Here is a 13,134-nt window from a genome sequence, read left to right as displayed (position 1 = left end):
AGGGAGGGATATTTATCTATTTTGTTCCCTGTAATGACTATTTGTTGAATGAATGATAAACAACACAACAGGTGTGGACGTTTTTAACAAGTGCCAGACACATTAAGATTAACATGCTTTTTGCTCTAAAATGACCGTGGGTGGATCCAGAATGTTATTTATTTTATTCGTGGACAAACTACACAATATCAGCAGTGGTCTTTCTTGAAACAATTGGCTCAGAGAATCCCAAGATTGGAAGGAAATTTAAAGGTGGGCCATTGCTGGCTGGAGAGAGTTTAAATTCTTCTCTGCTTTTATCAACAATAACAGGAACTGCTCCCATCTAGTGTCACAAGCTTATGTACTGTTGAGGGTTCTTCTGTTTGCAACAAGGGGATTCCTTTTATTTATTAAGGATATTTCCCCCGAATGTAAAAGTAATATAGAAATGGAGAATTGTAGAAAATTTAGACAATTCATTAAAGTGTAAAGAAAATTATGATTAAACATCACAATCTCACCACCCAGACACAATCAAAGACGACTTCCGGTACACAGTATTATCTTGACATTAAAAAAATATACATATAGATAGAAAATTCGGAGATCTCACTGCATGTGCTGTTTTGCACTCTTTTTTCCCCATCTAACATTACGTATAAAAACATTATTTTAAAAAGCTGCACGATGTTCCCCTCGGGGGTGTACCATACCTTATTAATCTTTCCTATTCAAGCTGTTTCCAATTTTTCTCAAGTCAAATAAACTCTATAACGTACATACGACTTTTATCTGGATCTCTGATTATCTTCTTCAGAGAAACTCCTATAAGTTACTGGGGCAAAGGGAGTTAACTTTTGATTTTTAATAATTGTTTCTTAAATGACAGAAAATCAAAGCCTTCACCATCAGATTTTACTCCACTGAAAGGCTGGGGTGGCTTCCAACCAGTTCGATTCAACCATCCCAAATTCCCTTCTGCCTGCAGCCCGCACTCACGGCTGCGCACAGTCGCCCAAACGCCAGCCTCCTTCCCAGAAGCGAAACTTCACGACACGCCCCCGAAGCACCATCTCTTTAAATTTTAAAACAAGGGCCCGGGCCAATGAATGTAAAGTTTCTCTCGGAGCAGACCGCCCCGCCCACAGTCACACCCTCCACCAATCAAGAAGGGGCTTGCTCCACCGCCCTTCCAATCAGCGTCAAGGATGGAAGTTGCCCACGTAACACACGTAAGGCAAGCGACCAATAGGAGCTGACCTTGGGAGTTGGCTCCGCCAATGGCAGCAGCTCTTGAAGAGCGCGGGAGCGTTTCGAGCAGGGCCCCTGAGGGGAGCAGTGAATGGCGCCGGCTCCCTGAAGCCCTGGCCTAGGGGAGGGCGGCGCGCGGCGCCATGGCCTGCTGTCACAACGTGCTGCTGCTGCTGGACACCGCGGGGGGTGCCGCGGGCCGGAGCCCGGGCCGGCGGGCCGCCCTGCGCCTCCTCACGCACCTGAGCTGCCGGTTCGGCCTGGCCAGGGTCCGCTGGACCTTCAAGTTCTTCGACTCGCAGGGGGCGCGGGGCCGGCCGTCGCGCGCGTCTGACTTCCGCGAGCTGGGGGCGCGCTCCTGGGAGGACTTCGAGGCGGCGCTGGAGGCCAGGCTCGCAGCCGGCGCCCCCGGCGGCCACCTGCCGGGCCCGGCGCCCAGGGCCGCCCACACGCGCGGAGCCCTGACCGAGGCGCTGCTGGACTACCAGTGGGACCGACCCGAGCTCACGTCGCCCGCGAAGCCGGCGCTGCGCAGCCGCGGGAGGAGGCTGCTGGACGTGGAGGGCGAGGCCCGGGAGGCGGCGGGCGCGCTCGGGGGCTTCGCGCACGGGGTCTTCCTGCTGGCGCCCTGCCCGCACTCGCGGAGGGAGCTGCTGCAGTTCGTGGCCGGCAGCGAGGCCCAGGCGCAGCGCCCGCCGCCCGCCCCCGCGCAGGTCCTGGAGCAGCTGCTGCCCAGGAAGCTGCAGGAAGTCATGGGCGCCCGCAGGGTCACCCTGTACTGGGTGGACACCACCGAGCGGCCGCAGGTGGGTTGGCAGGGACCCCGAGCGGCAGCCCCAGACCCCCAGCGGGACCGGTGTGGGTCCCTTCAGAGGGAAGGGCCTGTGGTCGCGAGCAGACGGCACACGCCGAGATCCGCAGGGCCCGGCACCTGCAGAGTCCACGCGGGCAGGGGGCTCTCACCCAGGCTTGACTTGGCCTCTGCGCGGCCCCGGGCCAACATCCTGGAGCCGCCCCCTTTTGTCCTGCGCCGATCGGGGGCCTGGAATGCGGGGCTCCCCTTCTGTGCCGGCCTAACCCTCCCCATCCTGGAAGGCTTTGCCCAGGTGGCCGCCACCCGTCCCCACCTCTGCGTCTCGTCCCCTCTGTGCTGCACGTCCCCCTTCCCCAGGATGTCCCAGCTGCGCCCATCTCTCGTCTTCCCTCTCGTCTCAGATACCTGGGCACCAGGTCTGACGTCTCTGCATCTCCTCCAGATGTGTACTGGACATGGTCCGTGTTGGGTAGATAATCGTTGACCTAATGAATCAATTCTTAGGTACCTCCAGTCCTAAAGGGCTGATTTGGGTTTTTCTTGAGACCATGCGGCCCCTGTTCCAGTTAAGTGCCGGGACAAGGATGTGTTTTTACCGTTTTCCTCCTGTCGCTCCATTTAGTCAACAGATACTCCTTGAGAAGCCACTACGTCGCCCGCCTACTGTGCGCTGTATCAGGTGCTGGGGATGTGGGGGTCAGCCCTCGTGGAGTGTACTTTTTAGGGGGTAAGGTAGATTAAACAGGTAAGATTGACAGAATGAACAGATAGGCAGATGTGTGATTTGGAAGGATGCTTCTTAGAGCCACGTAGGGGAAAGATTAGAGGCAGGACACAGACTTCAGAAGCTACAGTAAGAGTCCAGGCAAGAGATGACAAGGGCTTTGGCAGGAGCATGACGGGAGGACTGGGAAGATCTCTTTGGTCCCCATAGTCCCCTGGGGTGGGCACATCAGCGATGGTTCCATCATCCCCAGCTAGTGTTGTGTTGCGTTGTGTAGGACAGAATTATTTTTACTCATGTATCCTGGTTTTATATTCCTTCTGACTCTAACGTTTTATGATTTATCCCCAGCGACTTGCATCACTTCTATTCCTTGACGAAAAAATAGGATCCAAGTGCTCTTTTCACTAAGTGGACACTTTCTTGAAGGCATATTATGTAGTAAATATATTCTTGGGCTGTAGAGTAATGGGGTGCTGGCATTACTTGTGATTGGGTTAAGAAATACGCTCATTGTGTGGTTTGATCCTTTAATGTAGGTACCAGCTTTCCTTTCTCCTGATTTCCCTTAGCTTCACTTATGAGTGCCTCCTTTACAGTAACCTGAGGTTCTTTGTAATTTTTATTCTAGTTGTGGGAGTCCCCAGACCACCTTGGGTACTGGACAATGTGTGAACTGCTCCACCACGTAGGAGGCACCATCTTGCCGGCCGACACTTTCAGCCAGGATGTCACTAAAGCTGGGGAGACACTGCCCAGCAGCGAAAGAAAGCTGTTGTGTGCGCCTCACCTCTCTTCCTGGATTTCAGCTCTGCCAGCTGACTCCACTTTAAACTGTTTGCTCTATAATTCTCCTGAGTATGAAGCTTCATTTCCATCGATGGAAGGAACGTTATTTCTCCCTGTCGAAGGTAGGAAAATAATATTTTGGGGAGTTTTTGGGTCATAGGTACATTCATTTCTTCAAGGTAGGCCCATGCTTTTTTTTTTTTTTTTTGAGGAAGATTAGCCTTGACCTAACATCTGCTGCCAGTCCTCCTCTTTTTGCTGAGGAAGGCTGGCCCTGAGCTAACATCCGTGCCCATCTTCCTCTACTTTCTATGTGGGACACCTACCACAGCATGGCTTGCTAAGTGGTGCCATGTCTGCACCCAGGATCTGATCCAGCGAACCCCGGGCTGCTGAGAAGCGGAACGTGTGCACTTAACCACTGTGCTACTGGGCCGGCCCCAGACCCATGCTTTTAACTTCTTTAGAATTTCCAGCAGCCTAGGCACTCAATTAATGCTTGTAATTGAAAGAATTAAAAGATGTCTAGGGCTAGCCGGGTGGCATAATGGTTAAGTTCACGTGCCCCGCTTCAGTGGCCCAGGGTTCCTGAGTTCAGATCCCAGGTGCAGACGTACACCACTCATGAAGCCATGCTGCAGCAGTGACCCATATACAAAATAGAGGAAGATTGGCACAGATGTTAGCTCAGGGCCAATCTTCCTCACCAAGAAAAAAATGTCTAAGCAAAATCAGAAATACCACAAGAAAGGATTGAACTCTGGTGCACAACTGCCAGCCATATAAAAAGAACAAGTGAATGATTTTAGAGACTTTCCTAAGTGTTTGAAAAGAAGGATAGTTTTGTTCAAGTGCCTCAGCTAATAAGATTTCATTGCCTCACAGAAGAGATTAATAAACTGAAGACCACAGAGAAACAACGATTGACTAAGAGAAGAAATAAGAAATTAGTCAACAGAAGCTGAAAATGGTGCTTGTTACTGGGAAGAGCCAGCATGTTGGAACCTTCATAAATTTGATTTACCATGTGATTCACTATATAATGAATCTCATTTCTGAGTACATTATATACTCCTACAGAAGTAATAACTATATAGGAATTTATGCATAAAACTATGTTATACATTATGTGCAGTTTAAGGACATTTCAAGAGTAGTTTTTTTTAAGCAGTTTCATTATACACAGTCTTTAGAGTTTAACCTCCTCAGAAGACACAATGCACTGTATTTTATGGATTTAAGAACCAGAGTCTTCTTTTTTGTAAGGAGTGAGTGTTGCTTGAATACTTATTTCTAAGTCATGATTATTGAGAACTTCTGACATTGAGTCACGCCCTTGTAATTCCGTTCATATACAGCTTTTCCCGTAGAATGGAGTGAACTTGCTGGGCTAGCCTGTTGGCCATAGAAAGAGGTGAGAGCTAAGTGACAGCACTAGCACCTCAACGGACAATTTAATCTTTTCTTCTTACTGTTAAATCTATTTTTAATAACTATTTCTTATATTAGAACTTTAATATTCTCTATTTCTAATAGGCAAAGAGATTCAAGAAACATGGGCAGTCATCCTAGAGCCCTTGGCCATGCATCAGAGACATTTTCAGAAACCAGTCAGAATTTTTCTAAAAGGCACAGTGGCCCACTGGTTTCTCCCAATGAGCAGCACCGTGGGCACTGATAGCTGGATGCTGCACAGTCTGGAGGACAGATCAGCTCAGAGGGTGTTATTTCAGCAGCTGGTGAGCAGGCTGGCTGCTGATGAGTTATACCTGGTAGGTATCGTCTACGTGCTAAGTTATTCTTGTCCAATAAAACACTGGTAAAGCGAAATAAGTGCGCTTATGAAATGCCAAGCACTGCCCTACATGCTACAGGCATACCTTGTTTGATTGCATTTCACTTTATTGCGCTCACAGAAATTGCATTTTTTACAAGACCCTCCACCAGCAAAAAGATTATGACTCGCTGAAGGCTCAGCAGATGGTTGGCATTTTTTAAGCAATAAAGTATTTTTTTAATTAAAATATGTACTTTTTTAAAGATATAATGCTATTGCACACTTAAGAGACTACAGTACAGTGTAAACAAAACTTTTATATGCACTAGGAAACCCAAAAATTCATGAGACTCGCTTTATTGTGATAGTTGCTTTATTGCAGTGCTCTGGAACCGAACCCTCAATGTCCCTGAGGTATGCCTGTGTAGTCTCAGTGAAACTAATATGTTTTTGCAGATAACATTGTCTTCATCATAGCATCGTGACAGCAAAGCTCATTAGTGAAAAAACAGTTTATGAAATTGCATGTATCTTGAATCCAATTAAGTTAAATTATATTCACATAGGAAAAAACGCAGGGGGGCAAATGGAATGATTATGTTTGGGTGGTGAAGGGATGGGTGATTTCTCATTATTTTTTAAATGTCCTATTGTGTCTTCTGAAAGGAAACGCACAGATAACCCGGATTTGATTTAAAGGTGAGGGTTATTTTTAAACTTCCAGCACATTGCTCACCTTACTTTGTCTTGTGCCTTTGTAACTGCAGAAGGTGTCTATGTTCTGGATCCCATCGCAAAACGTTCTAGAGAAAAACTGGGTAGTCATCTGAACAGAAATTATTGTAAGAGTTGTTGCTCTGATGGAAAGAGCGCTGGGCCGGGGTATCAGGTGATCTGGATTAGGTCTCAGCTCTGCTGCCCACTGTGTGATCTGGGTACAGTCATGCGTCGCTTAATGATGGGCATACGTTCTGAGAAATGCATCGTTAGGCAATTTTGTCATTGTGTAAACGTCATAGAGTGCACTTATCCAAACCCAGCTGCTCTAGCCTACTGCACACCTAGGCTCCATGGTACTAATCTTATGGGACCACCGTTGTGTGTGCAGTCCGTCATTGACCAACATGTTGTTATGCAGCGCATGACTAAATCTCTTACGTGGTGGTGTTGCCTCATGGTGAACACCATGGGTTTTGAAGTCAGACACATTGGGCTTCTGCATCTTACTAACTGGGTGACCTTAAACAGGTTACTTATTCCTCAGCCTCAATTCCCCCTCTGTAGAATGGGGATAATAATCATTTTTCCCTCAGAGTGGTGGTGAGGGTTCAGTGAGTTATAATAAGCACATAATAAGTACTTAGTAAATATTCTTGGTAACTTTAGGTTTTTCTTATTTGTAAATTAAGGGATTAGGACTATATGATCAGTAAATTCAATTCTAGCCCTAATACCCATCAAGTCTGTCTTTTCCACAGTTTTCTCTTTTATATTAATAATTGTTAGGTAAACTGTCATTCTGTCTTTTTACTAAGCTGCATTCTCCTTTAGGCATATGACAACGCTATTCTCAACTAATTAGAACTTCTTCTCTAGGTTGCCAGTGTGGACCCTGGTGAAGGCTGGCCCCCCATCACTGGAGTTATTTCCCCCCTCTCTACCAATGCTGCAATTCTCACTGTGTTCCGCACAGAGGAGGCTGAATTTCAAAGACATTTTCTCCAAACAGTTGTGGCAGAGAGCCCCCAGGACACAGCTTCCTTTTTTTCTGATGTTGTGGATGGAGTATTCAGTCAGATTCACAATTCACTTGAAGATCCTGCTACTTCTGGTAAGCTTCTGAATCAATAACTAACATAGACTGGACAGAGGTTTACAGTCTCTTCTGGCATCAGAACTTTTTTCTCACTGTGCTCTTAGTAGAACCCCAGTATGTTATAAAACAGATAAAAGCAAGCTACAATACTTCAGGCAGTTTAAATCATCGTTATTTATAGAAGTCTTTAAGCACTTCTGAGGAAACCAAAGCTTCTGTGAAACCAATTTGAAATTAAAGTCGTAAGATGAAACCTGGTTTGTTTTTTTGGAGGAAGATTAGTCATGAGCTAACATCTGCTGCCTAGCCTACTCTTTTTTTTTTTTTTTTTTTTTTGCTGAGGAAGACTGGCCCTGAGCTAACATCTGTGCCCATCTTCCTCTACTTTGTGTGTGGGACGCCTGCCACGACATGGTTTGACAAGCGGTGTTGTAGGTCTGTACCTGGGATCCAAACCAGTGAACCCTGGGCCACTGAAGCGGAACGTGCGAACCTAACCACTGTGCCCCAGGCTGGCCCTTGAAACCTGGTTTTTAATATATTTAATAAAGACTGTGTGTAAAACTGTCATGATTTTTTATACCTTCTGATTTGTTGTATTGTTACTAATATAATACAAACCTTATTTATGCTAGGTGGATATAAATGTAATCAATTTGATGTTTCTTCCATTCATTCATTTATTCAACAGATTTATTGAGGGCCTGCTATATGTCAGGCCCTCTTCTAGGTCCTGGGAATACATCAGAGAACAAAATAGACAAAGGTCTCTGTTCTCGTGAGCCTGTCGTCTAGTCAGGGGAGATAAGACAATAAACTAAATAAGGAAATTATATAGTATATTTGAAAGTGAGAAGTGCTATGGTAATAAAGCCAGGAGGGAATGGAGAGTGTTAAGGAGTGGGAGGGTGCAATTTTAAATAGGCCTTGTTGAAAAAGTAACGTTTGAGCAAAGGCTTGAAGGTAGTGATGGGGAGAGAACATTCCTGGTAGAGGCACCAGCGAGTGCCAAGGCTCTGGGAAGGTGTGTGTCTGGTGTGGTTGAGGCACAGTGAGGAAGCCTGTGTTTACGTTTTTGGAGTAGTATTTTTCATAGATGACATAGGCCGGTTGGAGCTGGTGGTGCAGATGAAGGAATGTTGTTAATGGTGCCACTTTGTATGTCCTTTGGAAGAATGTCAGTCCAAGGGAGGAGCAGGTGCTTGGACTCTCTGCCTTGGTTCTAATGCCTTTTTTCCTTTCCTTCCTCTCCCGTCTGTGCTCCTTTGTCCCTCTAGCTCCTCCTGTTCCGGAGTGGGCCCAGCAGGAGCTCAGCCAAACCGCTCCCTGGAGTGTGGCTGTCATGGAGAAGTGGTTTTCTTATTCTAACCTTAGTGGCGCCAGTTCAAATTTGATGGAGTCATTTTGGTAAGACTTATTTCTCTAGATAGTTTATTGAAATCAGCTCTCAGTTATCTGCATGTGTTGTTTTTTCTTTTAAAGATTGGCATCTGTGCTAACATCTGTTGCCAATCTTTTTTTTCCTTCTTCTCCCCAAAGCCCCCCAGTACATAGTTGTATGTTCTAGTTGTGCGTACTTCTGGTTGTGCTGTGTGGGACGCCGCCTAAGCATGGCTTCATGAGCGGTGCCTCGTCTGCGCCCAGGATCTGAACCAGCGAAACCCTGGGCCGCTGAAGCAGAGCACACGAACTTAACTACTCGGCCATGGGACGGCCCCTGTTTTTTTGAGGAAGATTAGCCCTGAGCTAACTACTGCCAATCTTCCTCTTTTTGCTAAGGAAGACTGGCCCTGAGCTAACATCCATGCCCATCTTCCTCTACTTTATACATGGGACGCCCGCCACAGCATGGCTTTTGCCAAGCGGTGCCATGTCCTCACCTGGGATCCGAACTGGCGAACCCTGGGCCACCAAGAAGCAGAACGTGCGAACTTAACCACTGCACCACCAGGCCGGACCCTGTTTTTCTCTTTTAACAGACCATATTTTCTAGGTACAGTCGATTAATACTAAAAACTAAGTACAAATGGAGAGTATTATTTAATGGGTATGGAGTTTCAGTCTTAGAAGATAAAAAGAGTTCTGGAGATGGATGGAGGTGATGGTGACACATTATGAATATACTTAATACCACTGAACTATGTACTTAAAAGTAGTTAAGGTGATAAATTGATATTATGTTTATTTTGCCACAAGAAAAAAATTGGAAGAAATTAATTAACAAAAATAAAATGCTCTCATATTATGGATGTCAGAAGATATTTAGTATTCAACTCAGTAAAAAGGAAAAATAGCAAACTTGCATAATACAGCAATAAATGGTGGTGTGACAATTGGCTATCCAGAAGAAAAAAGATAGAGATTAGATTTCTACTTTATAGCATACACAATGATAAATTCCTAATAAATTAACAATCCGAATGTGAAAAACAAAACTTCAAAATTGTAAGAAGGAAAACAAGAGGAGATGAGGCTAGGAATGGATTTCTTAAATAAGGCATAAAAAATTCAAACCACGAAGGAACATCTATGACTATAATGAATTTTAGAATTTCTGAATGGTGAAAAAGACTATCTTAGACTCAGGTAGCTGTAATCTGTGCAACCAACAAAGGATTAGTGTCCAAGTTAGCACAGTGCTCCTAAAAATCAATTTAAAAAAAGACAAGTCATCCAATAGAAAACTGGGCAAAGAATGTGAATGAGCAATTCACATGAGGAAATTCAACAGAGCAGTAATTTGGAAAGATACTCAGTTCAGGCAAATGGAAATTAAAACCACAATAAGAGGGGCCGGCCCTGTGGCCGAGTGGTTAAGTTCGCATGCTCCACTTCAGCAGCCTGGGGTTTCTTTCATCAGTTTGGATCCTGGGCATGGACATGGCACCACTCATCAAGCCATGCTGAGGTGGCGTCCCACATAGCACAGCCAGAAGGACCTACAACTAGAATGTACAACCGTGTACTGGGGGGCTTTGGGGAGAAGGAAAAAAAAAAAGATTGGCAACAGATGTTAACTCAGGTGCCAATCTTAAAAACAAAACACACAATAAGAATAACCCACAAGATTCTGTTTTATACCTATTGGATTGTCAGAAACTAGCAAATCTGATAATTGAATTTAGGGAAATGAGAACACTTCGGATGATAGAAGTGTAAATAGTTACAACCATTTTAGAGAACAATTTGTATTCCTAGTAAAGCAGAAACTTTACATGCTCTTTATGACACCCAGCAATTCCACTTCTAGTGTCTATTAAATAAATTTTTGCACAAACACAAGGAGAACTATACTAGAATGTTCATTGCCAGTCATTTACAGTGAAAAAGTGGAAAGAAGTAGATACCCCTCAGCAGGGAAATGGATAAATTAACGGTGGTATAGTTATACAATAGAATATTGTATATAGATTAAACTCGGTATACATTCAGTAAAGCTGAATAAACTAGAGTAGTTATATGCACATGAAAATATGTTGAGTACAAACAGAAAATTGCGAAAAGATGGTATTGTATGATATTTATGTAAAATTTACAACGTATAAGATAGTAATTGATGTTAGTTTCATTACGTATGTATGTCTCTATAAATAAAATACACACAAACCTAAGAATACCTCTGGGAGGAAGGGATGAGAAAAGATTAGGTGGGGCTTTCTCTGTGTCTATAATGCTTAATTTCGTTAAAAAAAAGATCTGAAGCAGACATGGCAAACTGTCAACAAGTATTTAATCTTGGTGGGAGGTACATACTTGTCTATTTAATAATGCTTTCTCTAATATTCTGTGTATTCGAAAGGTTCGTAAGTTTTTTTTAAAATGGCAAGCCCTCCACCTGTTAAAGGACACACTAGCACATTTAGGGAAAATTAGTCTGCTTCAGACCTGCTGCATGTGTGACCCTGACAGCCCCAGCAGATTCAAGTAATGTCACCATAACCTTCTCCCACTTTTAAATCAGATATCAGATAATGGGAGAGAGTGAAATACAAATAATACATTTTGAAAGTTGTGCCATTTTTGTAATTACCTTAGTGACTGACATTTAGCTCTAGGTAGAAAAGCATTTAATGACTAATGTCCCCCTGCCCCATTTCCTCCTCTTCCCGTCAATCCCAAATTAGTTTGCTACAATGTGAAAGAATTATTCACAAGTCCTTGTGATACTTACTACACTGTATTACATCATTTTTGCATATCATTTTGTTAAAATATATAGACACTGAGTGAAAAACAACTGTGGAAGCCCAGTAGTGAAATAGTTGCTGTAATTAGGCAAGTACCCTAGGACATGAAGAATCTTTTTAATAAAAGTCAACACTGTATGTAATGATTAGTAGTTTTTTGAACAGGTAGCTTCTGTCTCTGAGTTTTTTCAAATTATAAATGAGAGGAAAAACATTTTCCTTCCTGAGTAAATATATATGTATATTTTTGGGGGTGAGGAAGATTGGCCCTGAGATAACATCCCTTGCCAGTCTTTCTCTTTTTGCCTGAGGAAGATTGTCACTGAACGAACATCTATGCCACTCTTCCTCTCTTTTCTGTGTGGACGCCACCGCAGCATGGCTTGCTGAGTGGTGTGTGGGTCTGCCTGGGGTCCCAGCCCGTGAGCTCTGGGGCAGAAGGGGAACGTGTGTGAGCTTAACCACTACACAACCCGGCTGCCCTGAGAAAATATATTTTTAAAGGCATCTTGTGGGTACATCTTTTGATTAGCTTTTAAAAGGATAATGAGTTTTGTTTGTTTTAAAGCATTTTGAAAAATCAGAATTTCATCTTTATACTAGACATCTTGACTTGTTCACAGGTTACTACAGGCTGCCTCGTCTAATAAGGAAGAGTCTTCCAAAACTGAAAGTGAATTAACACGTTGCCTCTCCGAGCTCTACCAGACAAAGTCTCGTGAAGAATCCACTGTGTCCAATCAGGACGAGAGCAAAAAGAAACGTATGCACATGGAAATGCTGTGTCTTAAGGCAGTCTTTTGAGACTGTATGTTTTAAAAGATTGGCATGCCCTAAAATGAGCTTGAAATGGTAACTGAATAAAGAAGGACAAATTCTTATATTTCAGATGTGAAAATAACTACATTATTACAATACTGATAAAAAAAATCACCTACAATCCTACCTTCTTAATGAATGAACCATTTTCATCTTTAGTTATAAATTTAAATACAGCTTTGTTTGCTGCTTAAAAATATTTATTCATCTGCTACCTTGCTTTTTTAGTTACTGTTCCACCTCATCGCTTAACAAAATTTACAAAATTCTTACTTTGTTGGACATTTAGATTGTTTTCAGTTTTTAGCATTGTAAATAATACATCATGCATATGATTTATTCTCTGAGTGATTTCCTTAGCGTAAGTTTCCAGGAGCAAGTTACCATATCAAAAAGTGCAAAAAAGTAGTTCTTAATGCAGACTGCTGAATTGTCTTTCAGAAGAGTTATATGACAACTCTGACATTGGGAACACCAAAATGAGTCTGTTTGGCATTTGTCTTATGTAAAAATCATCTAATAACATTGACATGTTTAGTTCCTAGATTTCAGTTAAAAGAAGAGCTCTCTTTCTACCCTTGTTGTAGGTAGAAGGAGACTTAAGAACTGCCTAATTCAGCTCATTCTGAAGGATATACTTCTTTTCACTATTCTTTCACAGAATATTGTATTTGAGTTAAAGTAGTTCTTGAGTCTATAGAAGTAAAAGTTGTTTTACGTTTCTTCCCATGTCATTTTGATAGGAGGCGTCCCTCGTACTCCAGTGAGACAGAAGATGAACACCATGTGCCGTTCCTTAAAGATGCTGAATGTTGCGAGGCTGAACGTGAAGGCTCAGAAGTTACATCCAGATGGCAGTCCAGACGCAGCTGGGGAGAAAGGGATCCAAAAGACAGCTGGGGGAAGAACAGCAGACAAATTGGAAAACAGAGGAAGGACACTAAGAAGTTCCAAACCTAAAGGTATTCCTCAATT

At 43.6% G+C, this 13,134-nt stretch overlaps 1 protein-coding gene across 1 annotated transcript in view; it reads left to right on the top strand.

The window, feature by feature from the left end:
- Nucleotides 1-1,267: 1,267 nt before the first annotated feature.
- The window catches only part of TICRR (TOPBP1 interacting checkpoint and replication regulator), a 37,162-nt gene continuing 25,295 nt past the window's right edge, over nucleotides 1,268-13,134 (top strand). The window contains exons 1-7 of the mRNA XM_070495318.1: nucleotides 1,268-2,039; nucleotides 3,403-3,682; nucleotides 5,097-5,332; nucleotides 6,934-7,168; nucleotides 8,431-8,560; nucleotides 11,964-12,103; nucleotides 12,903-13,121. Of these exons, the coding sequence (XP_070351419.1) occupies nucleotides 1,377-2,039; nucleotides 3,403-3,682; nucleotides 5,097-5,332; nucleotides 6,934-7,168; nucleotides 8,431-8,560; nucleotides 11,964-12,103; nucleotides 12,903-13,121 (1,903 nt within the window). The 5' untranslated portion in view covers nucleotides 1,268-1,376. The remainder of the gene's footprint in view (nucleotides 2,040-3,402; nucleotides 3,683-5,096; nucleotides 5,333-6,933; nucleotides 7,169-8,430; nucleotides 8,561-11,963; nucleotides 12,104-12,902; nucleotides 13,122-13,134) is intronic.

This window comes from Equus asinus, chromosome 2 (assembly GCF_041296235.1).
Source record: "Equus asinus isolate D_3611 breed Donkey chromosome 2, EquAss-T2T_v2, whole genome shotgun sequence".
In the NCBI taxonomy this organism is placed as follows: Eukaryota; Metazoa; Chordata; class Mammalia; order Perissodactyla; family Equidae; genus Equus; species Equus asinus.
Note: the sequence above shows the minus strand (reverse complement) of the source record. Positions and strands in the feature narration are given on the sequence as shown.